At 46.8% G+C, this 15,422-nt stretch overlaps 1 protein-coding gene across 2 annotated transcripts in view; it reads right to left on the bottom strand.

The window, feature by feature from the left end:
• The window catches only part of SPG11 (SPG11 vesicle trafficking associated, spatacsin), a 109,779-nt gene that overhangs the window by 9,710 nt on the left and 84,647 nt on the right, over positions 1 to 15,422 (bottom strand). Inside the window, exons 33-40 of one of the 2 annotated variants that reach the window (XM_061558395.1) lie at positions 14,037 to 14,232; positions 12,070 to 12,201; positions 10,104 to 10,255; positions 8,452 to 8,565; positions 5,558 to 5,726; positions 4,432 to 4,508; positions 3,469 to 3,624; positions 1,167 to 1,318 (exon numbers count right to left, since the gene is read on the bottom strand). In XM_061558395.1, coding sequence (XP_061414379.1) covers positions 1,167 to 1,318; positions 3,469 to 3,624; positions 4,432 to 4,508; positions 5,558 to 5,726; positions 8,452 to 8,565; positions 10,104 to 10,255; positions 12,070 to 12,201; positions 14,037 to 14,232 — 1,148 coding nt within the window. The remainder of the gene's footprint in view (positions 1 to 1,166; positions 1,319 to 3,468; positions 3,625 to 4,431; positions 4,509 to 5,557; positions 5,727 to 8,451; positions 8,566 to 10,103; positions 10,256 to 12,069; positions 12,202 to 14,036; positions 14,233 to 15,422) is intronic. The other variant, XM_061558396.1, reaches the window with a different exon arrangement.

Here is a 15,422-nt window from a genome sequence, read left to right as displayed (position 1 = left end):
TGACTAGTATACCTCCGGCGCTTACACGTTCGTGTTTGTGAGAAGTCCAACAATGCTCATCTCATGGAGAAATTGGTCTCTGCCATACGACTGTAATTTGTACCACCAGCTTAGTACCACCAAGCGAGAAATAGGTCCATGCTTGCATGTATGTGGAGACAATGGACTTGTCTAAAAAAAATCCAAGCTATAGCCGTGATGTGCAATTACATGCTTTAAGGGCACTCTTTTAAGTTGAAATTGCATTGTTATTCACAAGTGGTAAAATTATAAGGATTTATGCATGGCACGTAATTTGTGTGCTGGCAAAGAAGGCACGCCACTTCGTCTTCTGTGCAGCAAAGTGTGAAGTAAGGATGCACGTCATTAATTAAATGGTGTCAATGCCTGCCACAAGCACTGACCGATCATCGTGCGACGATGCATTGATTCATCAATTATAATGTCTCGTGCTCACGATACATACGTTGAATTGTGTGTGTGTTGGAATTGACTTATCCTTATACATTTTTAAGGTTTGGCCAGTGATGGTTTTATGCCAAAATTTGTCATGAACCCTCCACCAACCCTCAAGATTGCCAAGTTTACAAATACAGTATTTATATATGGCCCATATATTGAACACATTTTGACCAATTAAGCTCAACCATTGGCTGGTTGGAGATTTTTCATGACTGCATTTAATTTCAACTTAAGACTTTGAAATTAAAACTCCTTTGGGCTTAGGTATAGAACGAGGAAGTCGAGTGGGTTGCTTCGGTTGATTCTGTGATATAAGAATTTATTATTTACAATTAATGCAGACTAAACACACCTGTGCATGTTGTTACATTCAGGCTAAACGGGGATAACAATAAAAATGTAAACGAAACGGAACGAGAAACAATACAAACGAGGACGCAAAATTAATTGTAGACTCGCAATATCGATCTTTGACAATCCATCGAAGAACTATGAGAGCCCCCTCATTCCTGCCTTCTGACCGACCGACATGCACCACAGCTGAGGTCTTAATTAAAAACACGTCAACGTTGTAATGCATTCGACAGGGCTGTCGATGGGGTGTGATGAGGGTGGCAGTGCGGGAGGCGGGGGAGTTGGAAGGCAGAGCAAGGGTAGACCTATCCATCCCTCCGTGTGCTCGTGGGAAACATGGGTCATCTCACATGTTGACAACGTCCAGGATTATAGCGGACTCCAACTGGCCCCGGCTCTTGAAGTCATCGAAGAAGCTGAAGTTTCCCTGCTGGACCACCTGGTGGTGAAGCACCGCAGCCCAGCGAGGTTTGTAGCCGTACGCGTCCGCCACCGTCGCCACCTGCGGCACACGCACAAGCACGCCATGTGTCGGCCAAGCGCAAGGTTCATCACTGCGAGAGGAAACGCAAGGGCTGGGGTAGAGTTAGGTGGAGGGGGAAGTAGTGGGGGGAAGGAGGTGGGTCGGTGATAAAGGGATGTAATTTCAAGGCAGTGCGATGGGCAACAACCGTCGCGTAGTTTAATGACGGTGAGCGCAGCTGTGCGAATAATTTGGCAGACTATGTGCTAGCATTCAAAATTCCTATCCCTTGCATGCGGCAATTAACGTACGCACAAATAGTGCGTGGAAAATTTGGCGCATCGCGCAGTTCATTAAAACGCGACAAAATTATGGAAATAAGTATTTCTTTGCATTGTAATTTAGATTTTTTTTTTAAAGTCAATGCGACTGGAATACTGCCCAACGACGTTAAGGCATCAGTATTCATTATGCAGGCCATGCAGTGGCAATTATTGGTACATTTGGAATGTGCATGGTCCGTTATATTTAGCACGAGGCTACGTGGCGCAGAGCACACTTGGAGGCCCGCAATTGGGTGCCTGCTGAAATAACGAGAGGTCATAGCAACATCATAAACATTACTCCATCGATAAACAATTGAAACATTCATGAGGGTAAAGTAATCAGCATCTCGTTCACATGTATTTTACCTCAAATGTAAATATATGCAGAAATCCCCCTCAAAAGGACTGCAGCACAACTCTACTGAAAGTGGAAACGGCACACACACACTGCCCTTCACGCTAAGTTTACAAAGTCCACATATGCCTCATCATGCCCCCTCATTGACCCAGAGCCCTTCCCTTTCTCCCACCACCCACCCCTCGCTGACCTTGAGCTCTAAGGTTTGTAAGAAATCACAGCGCCCTGCCCTACAATTCTATAAACTGTGACAATTCAGGCTCACGATTCCATTAAAATTTTGATTATTTCATCATTTCAGCGGTAGAATGTTTTTTTCCCATTGTCTGTCCCGGAGCCTGATAGCAACGATTGGTGGGAGCGATGGTGCTGCAGTGAGTTTGCGGACCACTGTTATTCATCAGCGGAAACCTAACATCGATTCCCCGCCATTGGTTGGCATCAGTGGCTAGCGGATATCTGAATCCCGGTCCTGGAGCCTCGCAATTCCCCAAGCTGCAATATAATCAGTGTGGTAAAGTCGGATCCAACAACCCCCACAACCGACACAGTGTGGGAAAGGTCTTCATCGAGCAGGGCTCTGACAAAGAGGCTATAACTGATAACGTTCAGCTGGATTGTTAACTTCCGATTCGTATGCGCACGACATAACGCTACATGTATTGTGAGTGCGTGAGTGCCTCTTTGAACTGTCGAATTTTGTTTGGTTGCCCGTGGCGACGCAGAGCGCAAAAAAAAAGGTCCAAATTTCTTCCCTTGGGGGTGCATCTCACTCCAGAAGTAAAAACACAGCTCCGTGACATTTTTAAACGCGCTGAGTAAAGTGCACGAGTAAACTTTCCCTCTGCAACCCTGGCTGACCGCCCGCTGCACCAGGAATTACGCAAGGAACAGGACTACTGAGAGGTGCTATTTACTCGGGAAAGATTTGCAGAATGTACACAGAGCTCTCGGCAGATTGGCGACAGTGCCGAGCATTCAATGAATGCTACGGTGTGGATTATCGCCTCTAAAGCGGGGTCAAAGACGCCGGACCCTGTCTACGCGTAATGTAAACAGAGCTTTCATCCGCGATGCTGATTCAAAAAAGCCCAAGTCATAATCCTTCGTGGACAGAGAGGAAACATTCCAATAATAATAATAATACACGACGGGATGAATAAATACAAAACACATTTGCCAGCACATCAAAGATCCGAGGACATTTTGTCCTTTACAGAGCATGGCCACGTGCTGTGCAGGCCAGTTTAAAGATGTCCAGCATGAGGCAGTCACGGTGTTTTTTTTATTTTAAGCATCAAACCATCTAATCACTGCGACTCATCTCAAACTGCTCAAGAAGTTTAACACCGCTGTCATAAAGCGCGAAGGGCAATTGGTCTCGATTATTTTAGTTGCCTAAAACCAGGCACACACCATCTCACACTCTCTGCAAAAGCATCTTTTAAATCTCCATATCACATGTGGCTGTCCCTTCTGCAAGATGGGATCCTCCGCGGGCCGACCTGGTAGTACTTGGGCAGCGAGCAGGCGACGCGAGCCAGATCGTCTCCCTCCAGGTTGATGAGTTGCACCTTCTGGCCCGACGCCAGCATGTGCAGCTGCAGGCGCACCAGCTTGGCCAGACGCACGCACGACAGCGCCTGCCGCAAGCACGACTCCTGCGAACGCGTGCCACCGCAGCCGCCACCACGAGTAGCCACGGCAATGGTGGGGGGGGGGAAAAAAACATGATGAAAAAGAATACAAGGACAAATTTGTGGATATGCGGTGGATTGTGTAACGCTTTTAAATGTGTTTGTCCTCGAAAGCGTGTTTTTTATTATTATTAATGTGTGTAATCTTCCGTGACATATGGGTCAGAAAGATGGAAATTAAGGGAATTGGAAAAAAAAATGCACGAAGAAGCGTGGAGAGACGCAAGGTTGAAATGACATTGAGAGAGGGGGTGAGGAACGCACAGGTTCATGATGTTCAAATGAAGAAAAAGGTAAGCGGGCTTCGGTACGACACGTTGTTAGAATGGGTGGATGATGGCTGATGGTCAAAGTAATGACAGAGTGGCAGCAACCATTCAACCCACATTTGCATATTAGGCATAAATTAACGTCCGTCATTTAACCGGTTGAGAGTTTGAGACACATTTAGCTCTTTTTTCAAGAAAAGCCACCATGTTTGTGATTGTGTGGAGACTTTTGTTAGCCTTGCTCTAGCTAATCTTCAAATCATCTGTATGCCCGAGACTCAGGAACACAATCGTCTACCCCTGTGGTTTGTGCTGCCGTGGATTTGAAGCTCACTTTCAAGAGCAGCTGCGAGGATAGAGCCAACATCTCCAAGCTAACTGACGAAGTGGCGAGTAAGCTAAAGAGCTTGTTTATTATGCAACCACCCTCAATGGTAAACAAACCCATTACTCTGCAGAGTTCATTGCGATGCAGCCGCCACAAAAAGCCAGTCGTACCGACCTTCTTGTAGCTCTCTGTTGCATCCTTAAGAAACGTCAGTACTTGCTCCAGTGTTGATTTCAGCTCTGGTGTCACCTCTAATGGACAGAGATACAAAAGCAGCATTACAAATTAGGCACCGCAGCCCGACTCTCGGAGAGCTCACTTTGAAGTTCCTTCACGCCTTTGCGTCATAAACACCTACACGTCTGTCTGATCACTGCCGTATCCCACAGGGAAACACTGCAAGGTAAAAAGAAGGGATGAGAAATTTAGTATGATTAATGGCACTGGGTTACACAGCCGATTTGAGCACTGGAAACAGAGCATGCTGATGTACAATCACAGGTTGCTTGCCAACCTCGATACCTCACATTTCATTTACATACCGCGGTTGAGGGCCCCTTGTGCATAAGGCAACGAGAGCGAGGAAATTGTGAAGCTGCCCGAGGAGCTAAGCGAGACTTTGTTCAAGGTTTAGTAGCCAGAAGAAAGGACCGCAGTTTTCTCTGTGACGAGAAACGATTGACGCCTCGGTCTCGTCTACGGGTTTTGCCGCACCCATGACTCCACTGAAAGTTCAACAAAGAGAGCGAAAGACGCGCTGCTCATCTAAGCTCCAATTTGAAAGATATTTCTCACGCAAGTAATAGCCGCAAGCGACAACGCCAAACAACGGGATTCTTGAACGTGTGCAACTACCGCTTTAGCCACCATCTTCAAATGCCATCATTAGCTTTGTACCAAATGTATCAAGTGTGCAATCGGCGATAATAGAGGGACGGTCCGTTTGGAACATTTCGTGGGTTAGTGACAGCGCGTTTCTCATAACAGCTCGCGCTCACTCCCTTAAAAGTGTGAAACCAAACTCAGCGATCCGGCAACACGAGCGATTTAAAAAGGTTACGCGCGCACACCCATTGCAAGCAGTGCATCAGCAACATGGATTGGCCCCAGTGTAAAAAACCGGGCTTTTAACCCCCTCTTCTGTTCCAGCGCAACCAGCAGCCTGCACCCGGAGCCCGATACCAATACCCGCCATTCGCCACTAAGTGACGGTGACGTCACCACGGCGCCTGTGCCAGGCCAGGTGCACTTTGAGGCCACGTCGCTGGAGCCCACCGGCTCTGCGACAGACGCCACTCACCCCAGGGCTGGGCGGCGATGAGCTTGAGGCGAGTGCGCGCCGCCCCCTCCAGGTTCTCCGCGATCTCTCGGCTCATGCTGAAGCACAGCGCCACCATGTTGTACTTCTCGCTGTCCCCCGGGTGTTGCTGGCGGATGTACTTGAGCAGCGCGGCTTTCAGTCGTCCGTCCTGCGTGGGTGGGGGGGGGGCGACCATGGGGCAGGCCGTGACATTACCGTCATGGTACGGTGTGGAAGCAGTTCGACATTTATACGTACATGGCTACCTGTTTTGAGTGTCTGTTTGTCTGATAATTTTAGTGTCACTTCCACAGAAAGTTGGCAGTGTGGCGCGCAACGATAATAATTCGGGCACTGCGTGGCGAGATATTAACTCCCTCGCCTGGGATGCAGGAGGTCGTGGGCTCGACCTGATCCCTGATGCCTGTTGTATATTCAGAGTTTGGGTGTTCTCTTTCACCGTGGTGGCGTGGTTTTTTCTCCGGGTCCTCCAGTTTTTCCCTCGACATTCAGAATAAACGTGCGTTTAAGAGTATGTGGCTGGTATACATATCCACACGATAAGCCACTCCGTTGAGCTATCATTTGTGGCCAAAAAAAACCAGGATACTGTTGTGGGGTGTAATGGTTGACAGTGAACCTGCATCCAGAGGTCACTCGTTTGATCTCCTGGCGTGGTCGTTAAAATAATGGTGCAAGTTTCTTAGGTCCTATGTGCTTCTGTCCACCCAGGGGGTGAAGTGTGGGTATGGGGAGCGGTGGCGCAGCAGTTAGCATGCTGCGCTACGAACCTGACAACCCAAGTTCGATTCCTGCTCACGACCAACACCAGTTAGGATTATTTGAACCGGTCCTGGGCCTCCTCCCCTAGGTCGACTCAGCCTCAAATGAGTACCTGGTGCGGTGTGTCAATATCGCCACGGGGGATCATTGTCTTTGAAGTGTGGGTACACTCACCAGTCTCTCAAAACGTCTGACCGGTGTGGAAATAGAACATAAAATACCCCAGAGGGTCTCTCCAGAGCCTCCCTCTGATGGAGGAACGTCCTCCAACAGTGGTCTAACCAGATATTACAGGGCTGGTACCTTTACCTCTACGAACAGTAATTTTTACACCAACCGAAGGTTTTTTACGCAATCAACATCATCAGTCATGATCTAACCACCACAGTTTTACGCATTGCGATTATAGAGTGGCATTGATGTCGCTGCTCTTACAAACAAGCGCTTTTAAGGAAAATTGGCACCAGGCAAGAGCGGCAGCATGTGCACGCAACTAAAAATCACTCCAGTGTAATTTCACTCACCTGCCTGCTCGAAATGGTCAAATCATTAGCGTTATCACTGCCATAATTATCCGCGTTGCTTGCAGACAGCTGCCAAAAGCCCGCACTGAAGGCAAATGCTTGACCTTTGCGATATCACGCACATGAAAACTCGGCAAATATGAACGATCACTTTCATAAATAATAACACGCACCATGGCTACAATGTGACCCCGAAACAGCTGCCTGCGGCTTGCATAAAGGACAAAGATTGAAGTGTACAGTAACTGACACGAACAATAAGTAAACAAATCACGGTTCTGCAGACATCTGAACAATGCACGTCTTGGGAGAGAACGAGCAGAAACAATCAGTTAAGATTGTGCCTCCGTGGAATTTAAATTTGCATTGAATATAATGAATAAATACAATCACATGCATAAGATGCAACTCTCCACCAATGTATCATGTAGTGTCTACTCATGGACAATTATATGGTAGCCATAAATCTGAGGAAGCCGTACCTCCACGCAAACAACACGTTCATCTCTGTGTGTATTGCAGAAAATACCCGATGGCAAAACAACCACCGAATGCGCTCGTTCTGAATCACATCTTGGAAGCTAAGATTGAGCCTGAATAGCGGTTGGGTGGGCAACGACTATGTGTAGTCGGCTTTTATGGTGTAACATCGTCATGAGTGGGCAGTTTACAGCAAAATCCATTGTTGTATTGTACAATGTATTGTTGTACAATCCATGGTTGTATTGTACAATGTATTGTTGTACAATCCATGGTTGTATTGTACAATGTATTGTTGTACAATCCATGGTTGTATTGTACAATGTATTGTTGTACAATCCATGGTTGTATTGTACAATGTATTGTTGTACAATCCATTGTTGTATTGTACAATGTATTGTTGTACAATCCATGGTTGTATTGTACAATGTATTGTTGTACAATCAATTGTTGTATTGTACAATGTATTGTTGTACAATCCATTGTTGTTTTGTACAATGTATTGTTGTACAATCCATTGTTGTATTGTACAATGTATTGTTGTACAATCCATTGTTGTATTGTACAATGTATTGTTGTACAACCCATTGTTGTATTGTACAATGGATTGTAGCACAACCCATTGTTTTATTGTACAATGGATTGTAGCACAACCCATTGTTGTATTGTACAATGGATTGTACAATCCATTGTTGTATTGTAAACTGTATTGTACAATCCATTGTTGTATTGTACAATGGATTGTATAACAGTGGATTTGGGGCTCAAACGCCTATTACCACCAACCCACACGACCCGCACGGCTTGGGGAGAGGCCCTCATCCAGCAGTGGATTGGCAAGAGGCTTGCACATGTGCACTCTGAAGTAAAGAAACGTTTCTTGAAGAGGGTTTCATTCGCATACATCAATAGTACTTATGGTAGATTGATTTACATAAAGCACTGAAGCGTTAAATAAAAGGTTTTTTTTCCGTTTGACATACAATATATTTCATTTTAAATTACCATAATTCTGTAAAGTGACAGAACGGGCACTTCCTAGTCCTACCCCAGTGCGGTGTGCGTGAAACAGCGGGCGCGTCGTCGCTTGCAGAGCGCATAACGCACACTCACGGAGGTGCCTTTCTTGCGGAGCAGCAGCTCAAACTGGTGATTCTGGTTGAGGATGTCGAGGATGTAGGTCATCTCCGTGTAGCGTCCCATCTCCACCAGCAGCCGCACCTATCAGTTGCATCGGGGAAGAAGGAGGGGGCAGCAGGGCATTCAAAGACAAATATTCCCCCCTCCCCCCCTCCCGTATAGACTTAACAGGAATGTTGGGGCACCTATGTAGGTTGGCATCGCACACGAGGGGGTGGGGTTCAGATAATCTTCACCAATTGTTGGCCATGAGCAGCAAACAAGCTCGGGTCGTCGGGTTCGTAGTGCATCGCGCTAACCACTACGCTTCTCCTCCCCACAGGGCTTTCACATCCCCGCATGCACGCACGCGAACGCGTGCCTTGAATTAGCATCTGGCAGAATGCCAATGCAGATTAACGTTTGTTTTTCATGCTGCAAGGTAGTCCGGGCCAAATAAACATTTCCAAGGCTTCCTTGGTCAGTGCTGGAATTAATTGAGAAAAAGAAAACAATGACAGTTTTGTAGGCGTCCACAGTGCATCCTAAAATCAATTTAACAAAACGGTAATGCAAAAAGTGAGCAAAACCATCTTACGGAGGGTCAAAAGAAGTGGATTTACTAACTGAAAGCGCGAAGAATGAGAGAAGCTTAACCAAATTATGGCGCTCAAACAGAGGGATCCAATCATCAAAGAGAAATAATTACTCCGGGTGCTGCCCATGGGCAGAAGAGGACAAACATAGGCAGAAAATGCTTTACTTTCATCATCAAATAAAAAGAACAGTACATTTAATAACTGAAGACTACTACTATATTTTGAAACGTGACCTGACCAAAAAAAACATATATTATGACTAATACTGGCTGCAAATACCTACTCGTTGTAGTAAACGACTCTACTTATTCAATAAATGTTTTTATTATTTTTAACACGTAGGAGGCTTTCGCGACCAATATCATCCATAAGAGGTTTTTTTTTGGGTTAGCGCTACGCTGCGCTACGAACCCGGCGACCCGAGTTCGATTCCCGCTCACGGCCAACACCGGTGACGATTATTTGAACTGATCCTGGGCCTTCCCTAGGTCGACTCAGCCTCAAACGAGTAACTGGTGTGGTGTGTGAACATTGCCACTGGGGAGACAAAGGAGGCCGGGCGTGGTGAATACAAGTCCCGGGCGAAGCCGGGTAGTAAAGCTAGTTTATTATAAATGGCAGTGTTTGGGAATCCATTATCCACCCGTAGTATGATTCACCAATCCAGTGTCCGGAATTTAAATTACGTGTAAATAAATGTTTGCTTGAAAGGGCCATTAATAATGCTTGACTTGGCAGCAATGAGCACTGTGTCATGTAGACCATTTTAATTAATTAATATTTGCGTTTTATTGATGACGGGTGTTTTACAGATTACGTTTGGTTTATTTAGCACTTTGTAAGGTACTGATAGTTAATGTTTGACTACATTGTAAAACATTCACAACGCTGCTTTATGCACTCCTTTGTTTATACAGGAATAAGTAACGTTTAACTATATTTATTTGAATCCCTATCTCTCACTGCAAAAGTGATTACTGGTCTCATTGGCTCTTCATCATCCATTGATCAATCCACTGCTGGATGAAGGCTCGGACCCACCATGAGGTTGTACTCCTGGGCAGGCACCAGGCAGTGATGGGTGAGATGCTTGGCCACCCGAAGGACCTCCACGATGCCCTCCATGTGGCACGCGATGGTGAAGCACTCGTGGGCCAGCAGCAAGAGCTCCACACAAGCCGACTTGTTGCCGCCTGCACATGGTGCACGCGCAAACATCCAACACAAATCCAGCAAAGGTTCAGAAAAAACGCAAGCGCGCGTGCACACACGGACGCACCTTTCACGGGTGTTTTTTAAAAAGGAATTCTCAACCATAGCTGTTATATGCCATGGGTGGGGGGGGGACCCTTCATTTCACACGGCCCGCAGCCATGCGTGGCCCGACTGCTTCGAAGCGGGCCCGCAAACGATACTTGTCACTGCGAGTGAGCCAACTCTGCGTGCCTACTTGGGAAGCGTGATCCGACATCGACGTGTTTGAGAGGACAGCAGGTACTGCCACCGCAGCAGTGCGGGTAAAGGTGAGCCCTAATTATTTTTTGCGTTATTGTCAACGTTGCGACTTGCCAAAAAGGTATCTACAAGTCCGATTTTGGCCCTCAATAACGAATAGGTTCCGCCCCACCCGTTTTAAACGACTCCAACGGCAAATTACACATGGCCCACCCCGCGGCGAGCCTCTGTGACCCGCGCACGGCTCGCGATTTTGGTTATCAGCGGGCAAGCACTCCATCAGACTGTGCAATTCATTCCCTGCCAGCCCCCTGTTCGGCCACCGGGGAAATTGTAATGCACTTAATAAGACACGAGGTCAACCAATTTCCATCGCGTAATATGCTAGGAGCAGCGCAACCATCAAAAACGCCTCTCCGCCCGAGTACAGCAAACGGCGAAACGGTCGCAACGCCTCCTAACATTGCTCATTAGAAAGCGACGATGGGGCATGGCAGGAGCAGACATTCACACCCCTCGGCGCAAGTCAATGGCGAGCAGAGCCTTCTTGGATTCACGAATATCACTTGGGCTTAACTGGCTTCATGCAACGTGTGCGCACACAAAATTTCTCACCTGCGGGAATTCACCAGAACATTTGCGTTTTTTTTTGGGTGCAACACCACTGACATTTATCATTTCCAGAAGCCAACCGGCATGGTCCAATTCGCCGTGCCACTTTCACGGGTAATTGATGTGGCAGACGTGGCAGAGAGCCAAAAATAACAAGCAACACGACAAAGTTGCATCATTCTAGAATGTCAAGCAACCCCGAGGACTGCAGCATGTAAACTGAACAGCATTATAAAAAAGATGTGTGTTCATGTAATCGTGTAAATCTGATTAAAAATTGTATGGCAGTTCGACCGAATCACCTGTAATATGACCAACCTCATCACATCCTGGAGGCTGGACGGACCACCATGTGTAGCATGTTATGCGGTGAGGCTATGTTGTGGGCCGCACACAGCAATGCAACAACAACATTAAATGTTGTACAGTACTTATATGTTACCAGGTTTAGGCTTCCATATCACCCAACCCACACTGACCAGCGTGGTGAAGTACGGTCAAAATAACCCCCACGACCCGCACGGCTTGGGGAGGCCCTAATCCAGGAATAGATTGGCACAGGAATGTCCATATACTCTACATGTGTGAACATATAAATACAGTAAAACAACACATTTTGCCACACCGCTTCTGCGGGCCACCATGTTACCCTGCAGCCATACGACAACCTGTTTGCGCACGTCAGTCACCCGTCGAAGCACTACGCAAGCTCCAACCTGCTTAGCTTCTGAGATTTTACGACATCGCGTGCCCTGCAAGCGATGCCGGTGAACATGCCTCGACAGAAAACACACCCCCGCACGATTGTCACCCACATGTCTGCCGTGCGCGTTATTATACCAAGCGCGCAAAACAGCCACCGCACCGCGCACCTGGCGCAAAGGTTTCTGCGTCAAGACTTTAGGGGTCGGGGAGTTCAAACGGTCAGGGGGTGGCTCACCCCCGAGCTTGGCAGAGGCAGCCATGAGTTTCATTCCGAGTGCCGGTGGGTCAGCGCACAGCTTGAGCAACTGCAGGAAGCCTTGCTTGCCCTCCTCCAACCGGTAGACTGGGCGCGTCGTTGATTCTTTCCCTGTGGTCAGCGCAAGATGAGAAATGACGTTTGTTTGGGAAAGCGTTTTAGCAGTTCGACCTGTACACAATAGATTCTCTCTCTCTCCCCGATGCATTTGCTGAAACCGGAAAACACATCGGAGAGCTGCACACAGCACAACCGCGAAAACCTATGCTGCCGTGTTAGAGAGACGTGGCCTGAGATTCAGCTGACGTTGCAGTTGTGCGGGTGTTGTGCTATGCTCACTGGCTCGGTGTGCTATGAGCAATGTATGATTTAGAAATTGTTATACAATGTCATCCTGAATTTATAACGCATCCGTGACCACAACCCAATAAACCATACACTGAGGAATGAGTGTGCATTATGATAACATGGGGCAGAGGAGAAATTACATTTTTTTAGGGGAGGGGAAGTTTAGGGAGAAGGTATTGGGGGGGGGGGGGGAAGAAAATTTCTGCACTGAATACGGTATTTGTTCGGTGGATACAATCAGTCACAGGCAGAGGATAGGAACGTCTAAAGCCTGCATGCAGTATAATTGGCAATTGTGTATGTATATGTATTATAGATATATCATCTGGCTTAGGAGACACGTTATCTATTTATAACACCACTTATTAAAAAGCCATTTTAATTCTTTGGTTATTTCGGTAAAGTCACGTACATAGAAGAAAAATAATAATAAAAAATAAAGTGAATACATTTTTTTAAATAATAAAAAACTAAAAAACACCCATTTAGACTGTAGCCTGGTTCTTAATCGGAGTGAGTGTACTGGCAGTCTATAATGTAGACTGGTTATTAAGTTTGGTGAGTGTACTGGTAGTCTATAAAGAAGACTGTAGCAATGGTTCTTAACCTCGGTGAGTGTACTGGCAGTCTAATGTAGACTGTAGCCTAGTTTTTAAGCTGGTGAACGTATTGGCAGTCTGTAATGTAGACTGTAGCAATGGTTATTAAACTGAGTGAGCGTACTGGAAGTCTATAATGTAGACTGTAGCCTGGTTCTTAACCTGAGTCAGCGTACTGGGTGAGACTGCCTGAAAGAGACTGCCAGTACACTCACTGAGGTTAAGAACCAGGCTACAATCGATATTTTAGTCTGCCAGTACACTCACCCAGCTTAACAAGAAATCACAATTCCATGGAGCGTAGGATGATAGATCCGCAGCAAATCAGTCTGTCAGAATTAGTGAGTCACAATGGAAGGCGGGGGGGGTTAACTTAAAGAAAAAATAACTCATACCAACCAACCACAGACTAAATGTTCCTTTGGACCATGTAATTCCAATGGAAACGTGACCTTCAGTCACTATAATGCGCACTATGGTGTGTGTCACAAATACGTCACGTTAAAATGCAATTCAACAAATCAAAGGAAAAGGCTATTATTTTTTAAACACCGAAATCAAGCTACAAAATCCGGCCGTGTCCGTCCAGTGCTCGCTGAGTTGTATTCGCTTCCGGTTGCCAAACATTACACACAAAGTGTTTGCCCCACACATGAACCACAAAAGCTTGCCGATCTCGTCAAGGAGCATAAACCATCATGCAAACTCCAGTCATCGTTGCAGCAGCTTTTGGCTAACCATGGAACAAAGACAGTCACTACATCGTGTTGTTTCATCTGGAATTCTCTTCCTTCCGATATCAGGAAGCCACTGGTGCTATGCAGTTTTAAATCTAAATTTTTAAAATCTAGATTTAAAACGAATTTTCTTAAAACGTATTTTTGCGTTTAGTTTTTCGTCCTTCCCCCGCACCTCCGATTAGCACGGTTGGCTACGTACACAGCGCGAAAGAAGTTCAACATAAATACACAAACATGAGCGAACCGCAAAGAAATTCACCGGGACTGTCCACGGACAGTAAGGATCGCTCGATGATGCCGGCAAGGAGAGTGGCGATGGTTTCTGTCGGAACGCGCCGGGTGTCGGCCAGCATACGCGCGCGCGCCACTCGGTCAGGGCGCTCCGAGCTCAGGACATCGCGAATCAAAGCCTCTCCGTCTGCGCTCAGCACGGACATAAAGTCCCGGCCCAGGTCCTGAAGCCCCACGGTGGGCAAGGTGGGTAAGGTGGCATCGTCAACAACGGCGAGATGGCAGTACAGCATATCGGCTCGTGAGCATTAGATCGCTTCTTCCCACATGCCAAACAAACACTTATTATCAGTGAAACTCACTAACCATAGCGATGCAGGACCTCATGTTAAAGAAAACAAGTGTTGACACTCCATGAGGATTTTCCAGATAAGTCAATGGATGCGCATTCATGTTTCGACACTTCAACCTGAAAAACTTTAGTTACCGCTTATCCACGGTCAAGTTTTACAGTAATGAGACCGATTAGGTTTTATTATCCCTGATGAAAAATATATAGATGCAAACACTTTGTCAAATTCAGACTTTTTTTTATTGTTTTTTTTTAAGTGCCACATTGTTAAATATTGTCTCCACCTACACACCAATCTCACCTTCCATATTTTTGCTCCAAAGGGCACCTTGTCAATATTGTTCACTACTTTTACTGGTAGGAACCTCCTGGTTACACCAGCCCACAGGGGATTATTGTGTCCGTCTGTCCGTCGTGCAGGGAGGGGCTGGGTGGGGAGGGAGGGGCTGGGTGGGGAAGGCAGGGGAAGGGCTGGGTGGGGAGGGTGGGGAGGGTGGGGAGGGGCTGGGTGGGGAGGGGCTGGTCACCCCGTGGTGCCCTTATAAAACTCAACGTTGAACCTACTCACGCCGGCTTGTGCCCGCCCTCACAGTCGGGCATATTTGCGGAATACACCACGCCGCCGTTGACCCTGGCCATTGACCGAGCAACCCAACGTTCCTACCAGCTCCCTCCGCAGGAATGTGTTATCGAGGCCTTGCCGCCTCTATCACCATGACCAATGTACACTCTGAAATTGTACTCTCTATAATTTTGGCCACTAAAAAAATGCCCATCTGCCTGTAGGTGAATTCAAAGCGCAGTGTTTTTCAATTAACGCGCTCTACGACGAAGGAGCTTCCCTACTTTGGAGCCACGACTGTTTGACCTTTACAAATTACAAAAGCCGCCTGCAGTCTTATTATTTCAGTGATGGGCTCCCACACCCATAGCCATTATCTTCACACGTCTCGTCAGGTCACCAATACGGTGAGAGCTACTCAAAGTCAAAGTGATTTCCTGCTCAAGTGAGCATTGAGACAGCACTCACCTCCTGTTTGCAGCCCATGAACAAGTGCTGGA

Source organism: Lethenteron reissneri, chromosome 24 (genome assembly GCF_015708825.2).
Source record: "Lethenteron reissneri isolate LAM-NWPU_2019-01 chromosome 24, ASM1570882v1, whole genome shotgun sequence".
Taxonomy (NCBI): domain Eukaryota; kingdom Metazoa; phylum Chordata; class Hyperoartia; order Petromyzontiformes; family Petromyzontidae; genus Lethenteron; species Lethenteron reissneri.
The sequence above is the reverse complement of the archived record's forward strand: the minus strand, read 5'-3'. Positions and strand labels throughout refer to the sequence as shown.